Below are 12,759 nucleotides of genomic sequence, written 5' to 3'. Positions count from 1 at the left end.
ACGAGCACACCTGCAAGGACAAAGCCCTTTGGCCAGTCTGTAACGTCAGACATGCAAATGTTTTTCTGTCCAAGGCAGCGCCACAACCCTTCTGGATCCACCCTCAAAGAACACCTCGACCGGCAGGTAGCGGACTACCTGGCATTAACTGCAGATATCGACACTCTGAGGAGCGATGAACCCCTGGACTACTGGGTGCGCAGGCTTGATCTGTGGCCAGAGCTGTCACAATTTGCCATGAACCTCTTGTCTTGCCCAGCCTCAAGTGTGCTCTCAGAAAGGACCTTCAGTGCAGCAGGAGGGATTGTAACTGAGAAGAGAACTCGCCTAGGTCACAAAAGTGTCGATTACCTGACCTTTATTAAAATGAATGAGGGGTGGATCTCGGAGGGTTACTGCACGCCGGAAGACTTGTTCTGACTTCTATGCAGCTGTCCTTCTCTTCAAGCCTCATGACTCCACACACAGCTGTCCTTTAGCGTCCTCCTCCCTCCGCCACCGTTACAAACTAGGGTGCAAACCCTACTGGTTTAATTTTTTCTGGCCTCTGTGCTTCAGTGGCTGCAACCAAAAAAACTGGGCAAACAATGTCTACAAGGTCAACGTATGGCAAAAAATGACTATTTTCAGCATTTATATGGCATATTTTTTCTGGCAACTGTGCTTCAGTGGCTGCGTCCAAAAAAATGCATATTTTCTGCATTTATATGGCATAATTTTTCTGGCCTCTGTGCTTCAGTGGCTGCAACCAAAAAAATGCATATTTTCTGCATTTATATGGCATAATTTTTCTGGCCTCTGTGCTTCAGTGGCTGCAACCAAAAAAATGCATATTTTCAGCATTTATATGGCATAATTTTTCTGGCCTCTGTGCTTCAGTGGCTGCAACCAAAAAAATTTATATTTTCAGCATTTATATGGCATAATTTTTCTGGCCTCTGTGCTTCAGTGGCTGCAACCAAAAAAATTTATATTTTCAGCATTTATATGGCATAATTTTTCTGGCCTCTGTGCTTCAGTGGCTGCAACCAAAAAAATTTATATTTTCAGCATTTATATGGCATAATTTTTCTGGCAACTGTGCTTCAGTGGCTGCGACCAAAAAAATGCATATTTTCTGCATTTATATGGCATAATTTTTCTGGCCTCTGTGCTTCAGTGGCTGCAACCAAAAAAATTTATATTTTCAGCATTTATATGGCATAATTTTTCTGGCCTCTGTGCTTCAGTGGCTGAAAACAAAAAAATTTATATTTTCAGCATTTATATGGCATAATTTTTCTGGCAACTGTGCTTCAGTGGCTTGCGACCAAAAAAATGACTATTTTCAGCATTTATATGGCATATTTTTTCTGGCCTCTGTGCTTCAGTGGCTGCAACCAAAAAAATGCATATTTTCTGCATTTATATGGCATAATTTTTCTGGCCTCTGTGCTTCAGTGGCTGCAACCAAAAAAATGCATATTTTCAGCATTTATATGGCATAATTTTTCTGGCCTCTGTGCTTCAGTGGCTGCAACCAAAAAAATTTATATTTTCAGCATTTATATGGCATAATTTTTCTGGCCTCTGTGCTTCAGTGGCTGCAACCAAAAAAATTTATATTTTCAGCATTTATATGGCATAATTTTTCTGGCCTCTGTGCTTCAGTGGCTGCAACCAAAAAAATTTATATTTTCAGCATTTATATGGCATAATTTTTCTGGCAACTGTGCTTCAGTGGCTGCGACCAAAAAAATGCATATTTTCTGCATTTATATGGCATAATTTTTCTGGCCTCTGTGCTTCAGTGGCTGCAACCAAAAAAATTTATATTTTCAGCATTTATATGGCATAATTTTTCTGGCCTCTGTGCTTCAGTGGCTGCAACCAAAAAAATTTATATTTTCAGCATTTATATGGCATAATTTTTCTGGCAACTGTGCTTCAGTGGCTGCGACCAAAAAAATGACTATTTTCAGCATTTATATGGCATATTTTTTCTGGCCTCTGTGCTTCAGTGGCTGCGGCCAAAAAAACTGGGCAAACAATGCCTACAAGGTCAACGACGTTGACCTTGTAGGCATTGTTTGCCCAGTTTTTTTGGCCGCAGCCACTGAAGCACAGAGGCCAGAAAAAATATGCCATATAAATGCTGAAAATAGTCATTTTTTGCCATACGTTGACTCAACGTATATGGCAAAAAATTACTATTTTCAGCATTTATATGGCATATTTTTTCTGGCAACTGTGCTTCAGTGGCTGCGACCAAAAAAACTGGGCAAACAATGCCTACAAGGTCAACGTATGGCAAAAAATGACTATTTTCAGCATTTATATGGCATATTTTTTCTGGCAACTGTGCTTCAGTGGCTGCAACCAAAAAAACTGGGCAAACAATGTCTACAAGGTCAACGTATGGCGAAAAATTACTATTTTCAGCATTTATATGGCATATTTTTTCTGGCAACTGTGCTTCAGTGGCTGCGACCAAAAAAACTGGGCAAACAATGCCTACAAGGTCAACGTATGGCAAAAAATGACTATTTTCAGCATTTATATGGCATATTTTTTCTGGCAACTGTGCTTCAGTGGCTGCAACCAAAAAAACTGGGCAAACAATGTCTACAAGGTCAACGTATGGCGAAAAATGACTATTTTCAGCATTTATATGGCATATTTTTTCTGGCAACTGTGCTTCAGTGGCTGCGTCCAAAAAAACTGGGCAAACAATGCCTACAAGGTCAACGTATGGCAGTTGTTTAAAGAGAACAGTAGATTACTAGCCAGCAAAGCTACCTAAGCTAAAATGTCCCTCAAATCCCTGCAGACTTCTGTCCCTCCAATACAGAGCAGTATCAAGCAGATTACTAGCCAGCAAACTTACTATCATCTGTCCCTGAAATCACTAACAGCTCTCCCCCTACACTATCTCTTCCAAGCACACACAGGCAGATTTTTCAGATAAATTTTTGCCCTTGATCCCCCTCTGGCATGCCACTGTCCAGGTCGTTGCACCCTTTAAACAACTTTAAAATCATTTTTCTGGCCAGAAATGTCTTTTTTAGATGTTAAAGTTCGCCTTCCCATTGAAGTCTATGGGGTTCGCGAACCGTTCGCGAACCGCTCGCATTTTTGCGCAAGTTCGCGAATATGTTCGCGAACTTTTTTTCCGACGTTCGCTACATCCCTACTCCGGAGCCGCGGGTTGCCTACCCCTGTTCTAGAAAGAGTTCACTTGAACAGGAAGTTCTAATCTTTACTCTGTATACATTGTTACATGTCACTATGATTGTTTTGGCAACATTGTACATTATTGCAGCTTTACTGACTACTCCTCAGTTTCTGAACATGCAATGTTGTTTTCGGTCACCTTTTGTGTTTGCAAACAGTTTTTTGTATATTTCACACACTTTATTGTTGTTTTTATGTTTGTGTATTGCCCCACCCACATCCATGACACTCTATGATGTCACCCATACCCTTTCCTGCCTTTGATGCTTTAAAATGGTTGTGATTGTTTGTTTCATTCACATATATATATATATATATATATATATATATATATATATATATATATATATATATATATATATATAGACCAAACGAACAGGAACGCACAACCAAAAAAGGATCCAACGGCTGGGTGCCAGTCTGATAAATATGTAAATCTTCCCTTCAATGACGGCACCCCAAATACAGTCAAGCTTAGTCAGTCAGTTCAATTCGTATAGGTTTATTTAGGTGGACCAACGTTTCGATTCCACACAGGAATCTTTGTCAGGGTGAGAGTGCCAAACACAGATTGCCAATTTAAACGTACAAAATGGCGCCAAAATACTGTTGCTAGGGTGCCTAGCAGCACCAGTGTCAGGAAAGAAAGTTGAGCGTAAAGTGAAAAAGAGGAAGAGAAAACACGCAATACCATCCAGCAACCACCCTTACCTGTAAGCGCACCTATTGTGACAAAAACTGGATCAGTGTGCAGCCAGGGAGAGTACACCCGTCCTACGTTCCTATGGAGGTGAGCCGGCAACCCTGAAGCGACAGGCGGGTGGTGTGATCAGAACGATGCCCCTGTTGCTAGGCAACCCAAGCAGTTTCCCGGTCTGCGTGCGCCTATGGTTATTTGCATACCAGGACCGGTGACAGCACCCAGTGCAGAGCGTAGGGAGCTAGAAACGGTCACTGACCATTAGCAAATTAAATCCTTGTGCAGAGGGAGAGCTAAAGGCATCAAGCCCAACACAGCACCACAACTGCAAAGCAGTATCGGTGTTAGTCAGTTCTGCCATGGGGTTGGCTGTGGATCTCAGGGGGTGGTACAATATGAGTCTATCTCACGAGCACCTGCATACTCACATATAGGAACTGGGGTCTCAGTCAGCACAATATCAACGAAACCTCAGGCAGCATGTCCCGATAATAGCCATAGGAAGCGACACACAGTAGTCGTGCTAAGGGGTACTCCTGCTACCCACTAAGCTACGGGGGGTATTTTGGAGGTACAGTAAGGCGTGAAAGAAGCAGAAAAGGATAAAAGCAGTATCTGGGAATACAGGCAGAGTACTGTGTAAGTTGTTAAACAGGCAGTAAGGTGATGTTATCACAATGCATAAGGAGAAAAAAATCAATCAAGACAATGTATAAATGACCAAAAGAACACATCAATACTCTGGTTCAAAGTCCAGGAGTTGGTGCTGGTCTTACCTACGTAGTACAGACCACAAGGGCAAGTTATGAAATACACAACAAAGGATGATGAGCAGCTCAGTCGATGTGGAATCTTGTGTCGTTTTCCTGTGTGGGGATGAGGGAAATCAGGGCTAGTGAGAAGACTTCTGCATGTCACGCAGTCCGGGCATTTGTAACAACCCAGTTTCTTCTGTGTGGTTAGCCAATTGGTCTCGGTATTAGGGGATTTGATAAAGTCCGTACGTACCAGTAGGTCCCTGAGGTTTCTGTCTCTTCTGTATCCAAACATGGGTTTGGGCATGTGATGGAGAGATAGGGAATCATCCATGTTAAGCATTGGCCAATATTTATTGACAATTGTGGTCAAATTATGGGAGGATTGAGAGTATGTAGTTGAGAAAACTAATGGGGCGTTTTGTTCTTCTTTCGGTTTCTTTGCTGTCAATAGGTCGGCTTGTGTGTATTTTAGTGCTCTTTCAAGTTGTTGGCATAGTAGGTTCTCTGAGTATCCTCTCTGTAGAAATCTCTCGAACATTTCTTTAAATTGGATTATGGCCGGATCACGTGAGCTATTGTTTCTTATCACCCGGAGGAACTGGGAGTAAGGAATACCCCTAATTGTAGCCGGCGGGTGGTTGCTGCTTGCTTGCAAGATTGAATTACGGTCGGTGGCTTTTCTGAATAGTCTTTTGCCAATAAAGGATTCCTCCAGATATATGTTGAGGTCAAGGAAATCAATGTTGTTATTACTAAAATTCATGGTCAATTTGATCCAAGCTGTTGAGGTGTTGATGAAAGGAATGTAGCGCCTCTTCTGTTCCAGTCCAGATCAGGAAGAGATCGTCTATATAACGAAAATAGGTCAATATAGACTTCCCCAGTAGTGGATAGATGTGAGTTACTTCGAATTCTAACATAAATAGGTTGGCATATGAAGGTGCCAACGGGCTTCCCATAGCTGTCCCTGACACCTGTAAGTAGAACAGCTTCTCAAACCGAAAAAGGTTCCTTGTTAAGGTAAGTTCCAATAGTTGGAGTAGAAGTTCAATGGGTGCTGTGTGTGACGGAGAAGACAGTAGAGCCTACCGGCATACCCAGATCCCTTGTGTATGTGGTATCACGGTGTATAGACTCTTAACATCCATAGTCACCAACAGGCATTTAGGAGGTAGGTCATGTAATACAGAGAGTCGCCTAATCACATGCCTTGAGTCCTGTGTGTATGAGTCCATACTTTGTACAAACGGCTGTAAGAAATGGTCAATGTAGGTTGCTACAGATTGGTATAGGGACCCAATGGCCGATATGATGGGTCTGCCTGGAGGAGAGAGACTTGTGTACTTTTGGTAAGGTGTAGATAATAGGAGTGCGGGGAAATGCCGTGGTCAGGAAGCGATGTGTACTCTGGTCCAACACCCCAGCGTCCTTATCCAATCCCAATAAGGCATCCAGTTCCTTTTTAATCCGGAATTTTGTGGGAAATGGTGCGGGATCCTGAATCGATGCTCCTTTGATCTGATTCTTTTAGTGGTTGATCAAGTGGGTAAAGACCTTATAACAACAAAATCTGAAATTGCAAGACTTGAAGAACAGTATATGGAATCACTCAGAACTGACACAGCCACTGACTGGATTGGCAAGCTAAAGGGGATGGTCGACAAATATCAACAGGACCTGACAAATTTTAAACAGAACAAGCTTAAAAAAGTTTCAGACGACTACAAGGCCAAGAGAGTATACGGCTGGCTACTGGGGCTGAGACCAGACAACTATAAGGTATCCCTCAGACGAAGACGATTACCCCGGTCACTCAACACAGTCGACAGCTCTGATCAATCAACAGACTCAGACACTGGAACAGAACATCCTACATCGAAGCCTTTTTTAGGGGTAAAGACACGGGCAGGCAAAATAAAAGAAGGAGAACGCGGGGACAAGGTCGCACTAGACGCGGAGGGAGGAAATCCAAATGGAAAACCCCCAGGAACAAGAAAATGTAATTTTTAATCTGAGTAAACACGTACTCTCTCCTGGTGAAATGATCCTACTGTCAAAAGGCCTGTCCTATATCCCGAGAAATAAGCCCAATACTCTGGATACTCATAGACGTCCACAGATTTCAACGTAAACTTAAACTCAGAGAACACTTCAAGGACTCCCCCCCTCAACCCACAGCAACTTTCAAAAACAAAAGCTCCTTTGAGCCACCTAATACCCCTGCCTCATTAAAAACCTTTGGCAACATTCTCAGAGCAATGAAGGATTTTTCTTCACCCTTTAACAACCTGTCACCACCTGAACGTAATGCAATCAAAACACTGAAAGACGACACTGACTTGGTCATACGCCCTGCAGATAAGGGGGGCGCTATTGTACTTTTAGATTATACATACTATAGAAAAGAACTACTAGAACAGATGTCAGATGAAAGTACATACAAACTTCTCCAAGCGGATCCCACTGCTAAATTTAAAAAGGAACTGGATGCCTTATTGGGATTGGCTAAGGACGCTGGGTGGTTGGACCAGAGTACACATCGCTTCCTGACCACGGCATTTCCCCGCACTCCTATTATCTACACCTTACCAAAAGTACACAAGTCTCTCTCCTCTCCTCCAGGCAGACCCATCATATCGGCCATTGGGTCCCTATACCAATCTGTAGCAACCTACATTGACCATTTCTTACAGCCGTTTGTACAAAGTATGGACTCATACACACAGGACTCAAGGCATGTGATTAGGCGACTCTCTGTATTACACGACCTACCTCCTAAATGCCTGTTGGTGACTATGGATGTTAAGAGTCTATACACCGTGATACCGCATACACAAGGGATCTGGGCATGCCAGAAGACTCTACTGTCTTCTCCGTCACACACAGCACCCATTGAACTTCTACTCCAACTATTGGAACTTACCTTAACAAGGAACTTTTTTCAGTTTGAGAAGCTGTTCTACTTACAGGTGTCAGGGACGGCTATGGGAAGCCCATTGGCACCTTCATATGCCAACCTATTTATGTTAGAATTCGAAGTAACTCACATCTATCCACTACTGGGGAAGCCTATATTGACCTATTTTCGTTATATAGAAATCTCTTCCTGATCTGGACTGGAACAGAAGAGGAGCTACATTCCTTTCATCAACACCTCAACAGCTTGGATACTCCGATCAAATTGACCATGAATTTTAGTAATAACAACATTGATTTCCTTGACCTCTACATATATCTGGAGGAATCCTTTATTGGCAAAAGACTATTCAGAAAAGCCACCGACCGTAATTCAATCTTGCAAGCAAGCAGCAACCACCCGCCGGCTACAATTAGGGGTATTCCCTACTCCCAGTTCCTCCGGGTGATAAGAAACAATAGCTCATGTGATCCGGCCATAATCCAATTTAAAGAAATGTTCGACAGATTTCTACAGAGAGGATACTCAGAGAACCTACTATGCCAACAACTTGAAAGAGCACTAAAATACACACAAGCCGACCTATTGACAGCAAAGAAACCAAAAGACGAACAAAACGCCCCATTAGTTTTCTCAACTACTTACTCTCAATCCTCCCATATTTTGACCACAATTGTCAATAAATATTGGCCAATGCTTAACATGGATGATTCCCTATCTCTCCATCACATGCCCAAACCCATGTTTGGATACAGAAGAGACAGAAACCTCAGGGACCTACTGGTACATATGGACTTTATCAAATCCCCTAATACCAAGACCAATTGGCTAACCATACAGAAGAAACTGGGTTGTTACAAATGCCCGGACTGCGTGACATGCAGAAGTCTTCTCACTAGCCCTGATTTCCCTCATCCCCACACAGGAAAACGACACAAGATTCCACATCGACTGAGCTGCTCATCATCCTTTGTTGTGTATTTCATAACTTGCCCTTGTGGTCTGTACTACGTAGGTAAGACCAGCACTACTCTAAACGAACGTATTGCAAATCACAGGTCTTCTATCAGCAAAGCTTTGAAGGAAAGAAAGGCACTACAACCAGTGGCCAAACACTTTTTAATGAAAGGTCACTCTCTACCAACCTTCAGATGCATGGCCATAGATCACCAACCCCCCCTGGACAGAGGTGGAGACAGGGACCAATCACTATTAAGGATGGAAGCTAGATGGATTTACAAACTAGACACGGTAGCCCCGCGTGGATTGAATGAAACACTTCCTCTTGGCTGCTTCTTATAAAGATAGCGCACTGATCCTCCTTCATCCACTAGGACAATCCTATTATGGAGTTGTGCTGAAGGCCAACTCCTGGACTTTGAACCAGATTATTGATGTGTTCTTTTGGTCATATATACATTGTCTTGATTGATATATTTCTCCTTATGCACTGTGATAACATCACCTTACTGCCTGTTTAACAACTTACACAGTACTCTGCCTGCATTCACAGATACTACTGTGTGTCGCTTCCTATGGCTATTATCGGGACATGCTGCCTGAGGTTTCCTTGATATTGTGCTGACTGAGACCCCAGTTCCTATATGTGAGTATGCAGGTGCTCGTGAGATAGACTCATATTGTACCACCCCCTGAGATCCCCAGCCAACCCCACGGCAGAACCGACTAACAACGATACTGCTTTGCAGTTGTGGTGCTGTGTTGGGCTTGATGCCTTTAGCTCTCCCTCTGCACAAGGATTTAATTTGCTAATGGTCAGTGACCGTTTCTAGCTCCCTACGCTCTGTGCTGTGTGCTGTCACCGGTCCTGGTGTGCAAATAACCATAGGCGCACGCAGACCGGTAAACTGCTTGGGTTGCCTAGCAACAGGGGCAGCGTTCTGATCACATGACCCGCCTGGCGCTTCAGGGTTGCCGGCTCACCTCCATAGGAACGTAGGACGGGTGTACTCTCCCTGACTGCACACTGATCCAGTTTTTGCCACAATAGGTGCGCTTACAGGTAAGGGGGGTTGCTGGATGGTATTACGTGTTTTTTCTTCCTCTTTTTCACTTCACGCTCAACTTTCTTTCCTGACACTGGTGCTGCTAGGCACCCTAGCAATGGTATTTTGGCGCCATTTTGTACGTTTAAATTGGCAATCTGTGTTTGGCACTCTCACCCTGACGAAGATTACTGTGTGGAATCGAAACGTTGGTCCACCTAAATAAACCTATACGAATTGAACTGACTGACTAAGCTTGACTGTATTTGGAGTGCCGTCATTGAAGGGAAGATTTATATATATATATATATATATATATATATATATATATATATATAAATATATTTTATTTCACACAGATACAAACATTAATAAAAATCATGGCTTGTGTACCACAATACTTACTCAGCATAAAGGCATTGTCCATCACTATTATATTGATACTGTTGCTCCTTTTTGATTTTCTTGGGAGGGCTATAAAAAGTAACTGAAACAAAAGAATTTACCAAAATAGAGTTATACATTTGCAAATGTATACAATTTTAATCTTTAATGTTTTCATATAAGGCTACTAAAAAATGTTGCTGATTTAATAAACCCAATAGGACTATGATTTAGGATAGCTTACTAAGGATTGAGTACAAGGTAGTCTTGTTACAGAGAAAAGGGAAATTATTTGAACAAGTAGAATTATTTTTCTTAAAATGAACTACGTGGGAGATTGCCTTCCCCTAACTTGGAGCTTTCTGGAGTCAAATATGTTATGTTTTAGGTTCTTGTATCAGCACACACTGCTCTGGACTGAGCTTTGGGACTGACTTACACTATACAGAGCAGAGAGGGAAGCATCATTTGTCTCTGTAACAGTTAATTCAGATACATTTAGGGTCAAGTGAATACATGCTGCCAGTGTCGGACTGGACATGGGGGGGGCCCACTGGGTTACTAACCTCCGGGCCCCCATACACGCATGCGCCATTGTCAGTATGCACATCGGCGCAAGATCGGGGGAGGGGGCTGGGCCAACGGGGGCCCACCAGGTGAAATTGCCCAGGAGAGACTCCTTCCACAGTCCAGGGCACTGGCATTTCGTGGCTGCTTTGAGATTTTTTTAACCACTTTGGCTGCAATACTTCTGCTGGTTTTTTCTGTAGGAGTTCAGTGACGCCAAGTTGTATGGGTTCTTCTCCAGAAGGTAATGCGCAGAAATAACCACAGGCACAGACGAAGAAAGAGAGTCATGCAAAAGACTGCAAACACAGGGAGAAAGTGTATCTCTTAAAAATGTGCATCAGTATAAATGGAGACACTAAATCTGAAATGGAGGCAAGTCTGGAGCTGCTAGCTCATTCTTGAGAGGTTCACTAAGGCCTTTGCCAAAAAGCAGCTACCAGGGCTTCATTGCACCCACTACTACAGGGTTCAAAAGTCTATGGCATTATTCTGCTGCTGAGAATGATTCCTGAGCAAAATTCTCATGAGGTTGGCATAAGCATTACACACCAGTTCCTCTGGTAAATTTTATTAGTAACAGCTTTTCTGCTCTGCAAAAGAGTATCGATTACTATCTAATACAAGTGATTCAAAAACAAAGAACTGGACTTGCTGAGTAGTTATTGAAGATGTTTCACTGCTCATCCAAGCAGCTTCTTCAGTTCTACTGACTGTGGGACGTTCTCGACATATAAACTCTTCCACCAATCCAATCACAAAGGCACAACTGCATCTCTTCAGAGAGGTGTTGATTCTGTATAGTTACTGGGATAGGATTACCAATGTGTCATGCAACTCCTAGAAACAGGTGTTACTTGTGAGAGTTGCATGAATGGATGTGTGAAGTGAAGTGAAATCGCCGGGGTACAGATGTCAGAACAGCATTGTATATAGCAGACAGGTGGTCTCGAAGGCCCCCCGCCTCTGTTCAGGGATGGTTTCTCCACCTTGACATGAATCGCCTCTTTCAAACCAGCAGTCTTCTTTATCCAAGATTTGGACATTGCTATCTTCAAAGGAGTGTTAGTTCAGTGTGAAAATAAAAACGGTGTAAATAATAGGCTGTGCAAAATAAAAAATATTTCTAATATAGTTAGTTAGCCAAAAATGTAATATATAAAGGCTGGAGTGACTGGATGTCTAATAAAACAGCCAGAATCCAACTTCCTGCTTTTCAGCTCTATAACTCTGAGTTAGTCAGCGACTTGAAGGGGAGCCACATGGTACATTTTTGTTCAGTGAGTTTGCAATTGATCCTCAGCTCTCAGCGCAGATTCAAAAGCAACAGATATGACCCATGTGGCCCCCCCTCAAGTCTCTGATTGGTTACTGCCTGGTAGCCAGGGTAACCAGTCAGTGTAAACCAAGAGAGCTGAAAAGCAGGAAGCAGTGTTGTGACTGACCTGTTATAGATCAAATCACTCCAGCCTTTATACATTACATTTTTGCCTAACTATATTAGAAACATTTTTTATTTTGCACAGCCTATCTATTTACCCAATTTTTATTTTTACACTGAACAATTCCTTTAAACCCCCTTGATGCTTTAGCTAATATGCTGTTGCTTATGTGTCTGTGTCAATAAGAACATGTTTATTTCTTATATATGGAGAAAAAACTTTTAAGGCTCTTCAAATGGCTTCCAGTTCTAAGGAATTTGATGGATGGTCTGCCATACCCTTCTCCTAGGTGCCTTGCTTTGAGAGGTCTTGAAGATGAGCACCCCAACATCTTTTGCTTGTGTCTGTTGTGATCAAGATTGGGCAACTAAAGGTATATGGAATATACATCAGTTCATTCAACAGGAGAAATGGATACCTTGGGACAACCGAACAGGACAGATTTCAATTTATGCAGCTGTCCCACTACATTAAATCGGCATTTCCAACAATGCTCACAGCCAAATTAAAAAGGTTTGAATGGATTTTTACAACCTGTCCATCTGAAGAGCCCGAATAACCGAGTTATATAGACAATCATGGCATGAGAGGACTCCAGAGAAGACAAAGCATCAACAAAGATGGGAAACACGCATACCAGACCTATTCACCGAAATGGCACACATCTCACTATATGATTGGTATGTATGACCAGACCAACTACATAAATGGAACCCAGAATGCTCAGAAATGTGCTTCAGGGGCTGTGGAAAGATAACTGGTGGCAGATAAC

The 12,759-nt window shown here is 42.5% G+C and overlaps 1 protein-coding gene across 1 annotated transcript in view; it reads right to left on the bottom strand.

Moving 5' to 3' along the window:
* The window catches only part of LOC108702199 (ETS translocation variant 4), a 63,517-nt gene that overhangs the window by 33,703 nt on the left and 17,055 nt on the right, over positions 1-12,759 (bottom strand). Inside the window, exon 4 of the mRNA XM_018237707.2 lies at positions 10,000-10,081. Within this exon, the coding sequence (XP_018093196.2) occupies positions 10,000-10,081 (82 nt within the window). The remainder of the gene's footprint in view (positions 1-9,999; positions 10,082-12,759) is intronic.

Source organism: Xenopus laevis, chromosome 9_10S, assembly GCF_017654675.1.
Source record: "Xenopus laevis strain J_2021 chromosome 9_10S, Xenopus_laevis_v10.1, whole genome shotgun sequence".
Taxonomy (NCBI): Eukaryota; Metazoa; Chordata; class Amphibia; order Anura; family Pipidae; genus Xenopus; species Xenopus laevis.
This window is presented reverse-complemented; position numbering and strand designations above follow the sequence as displayed.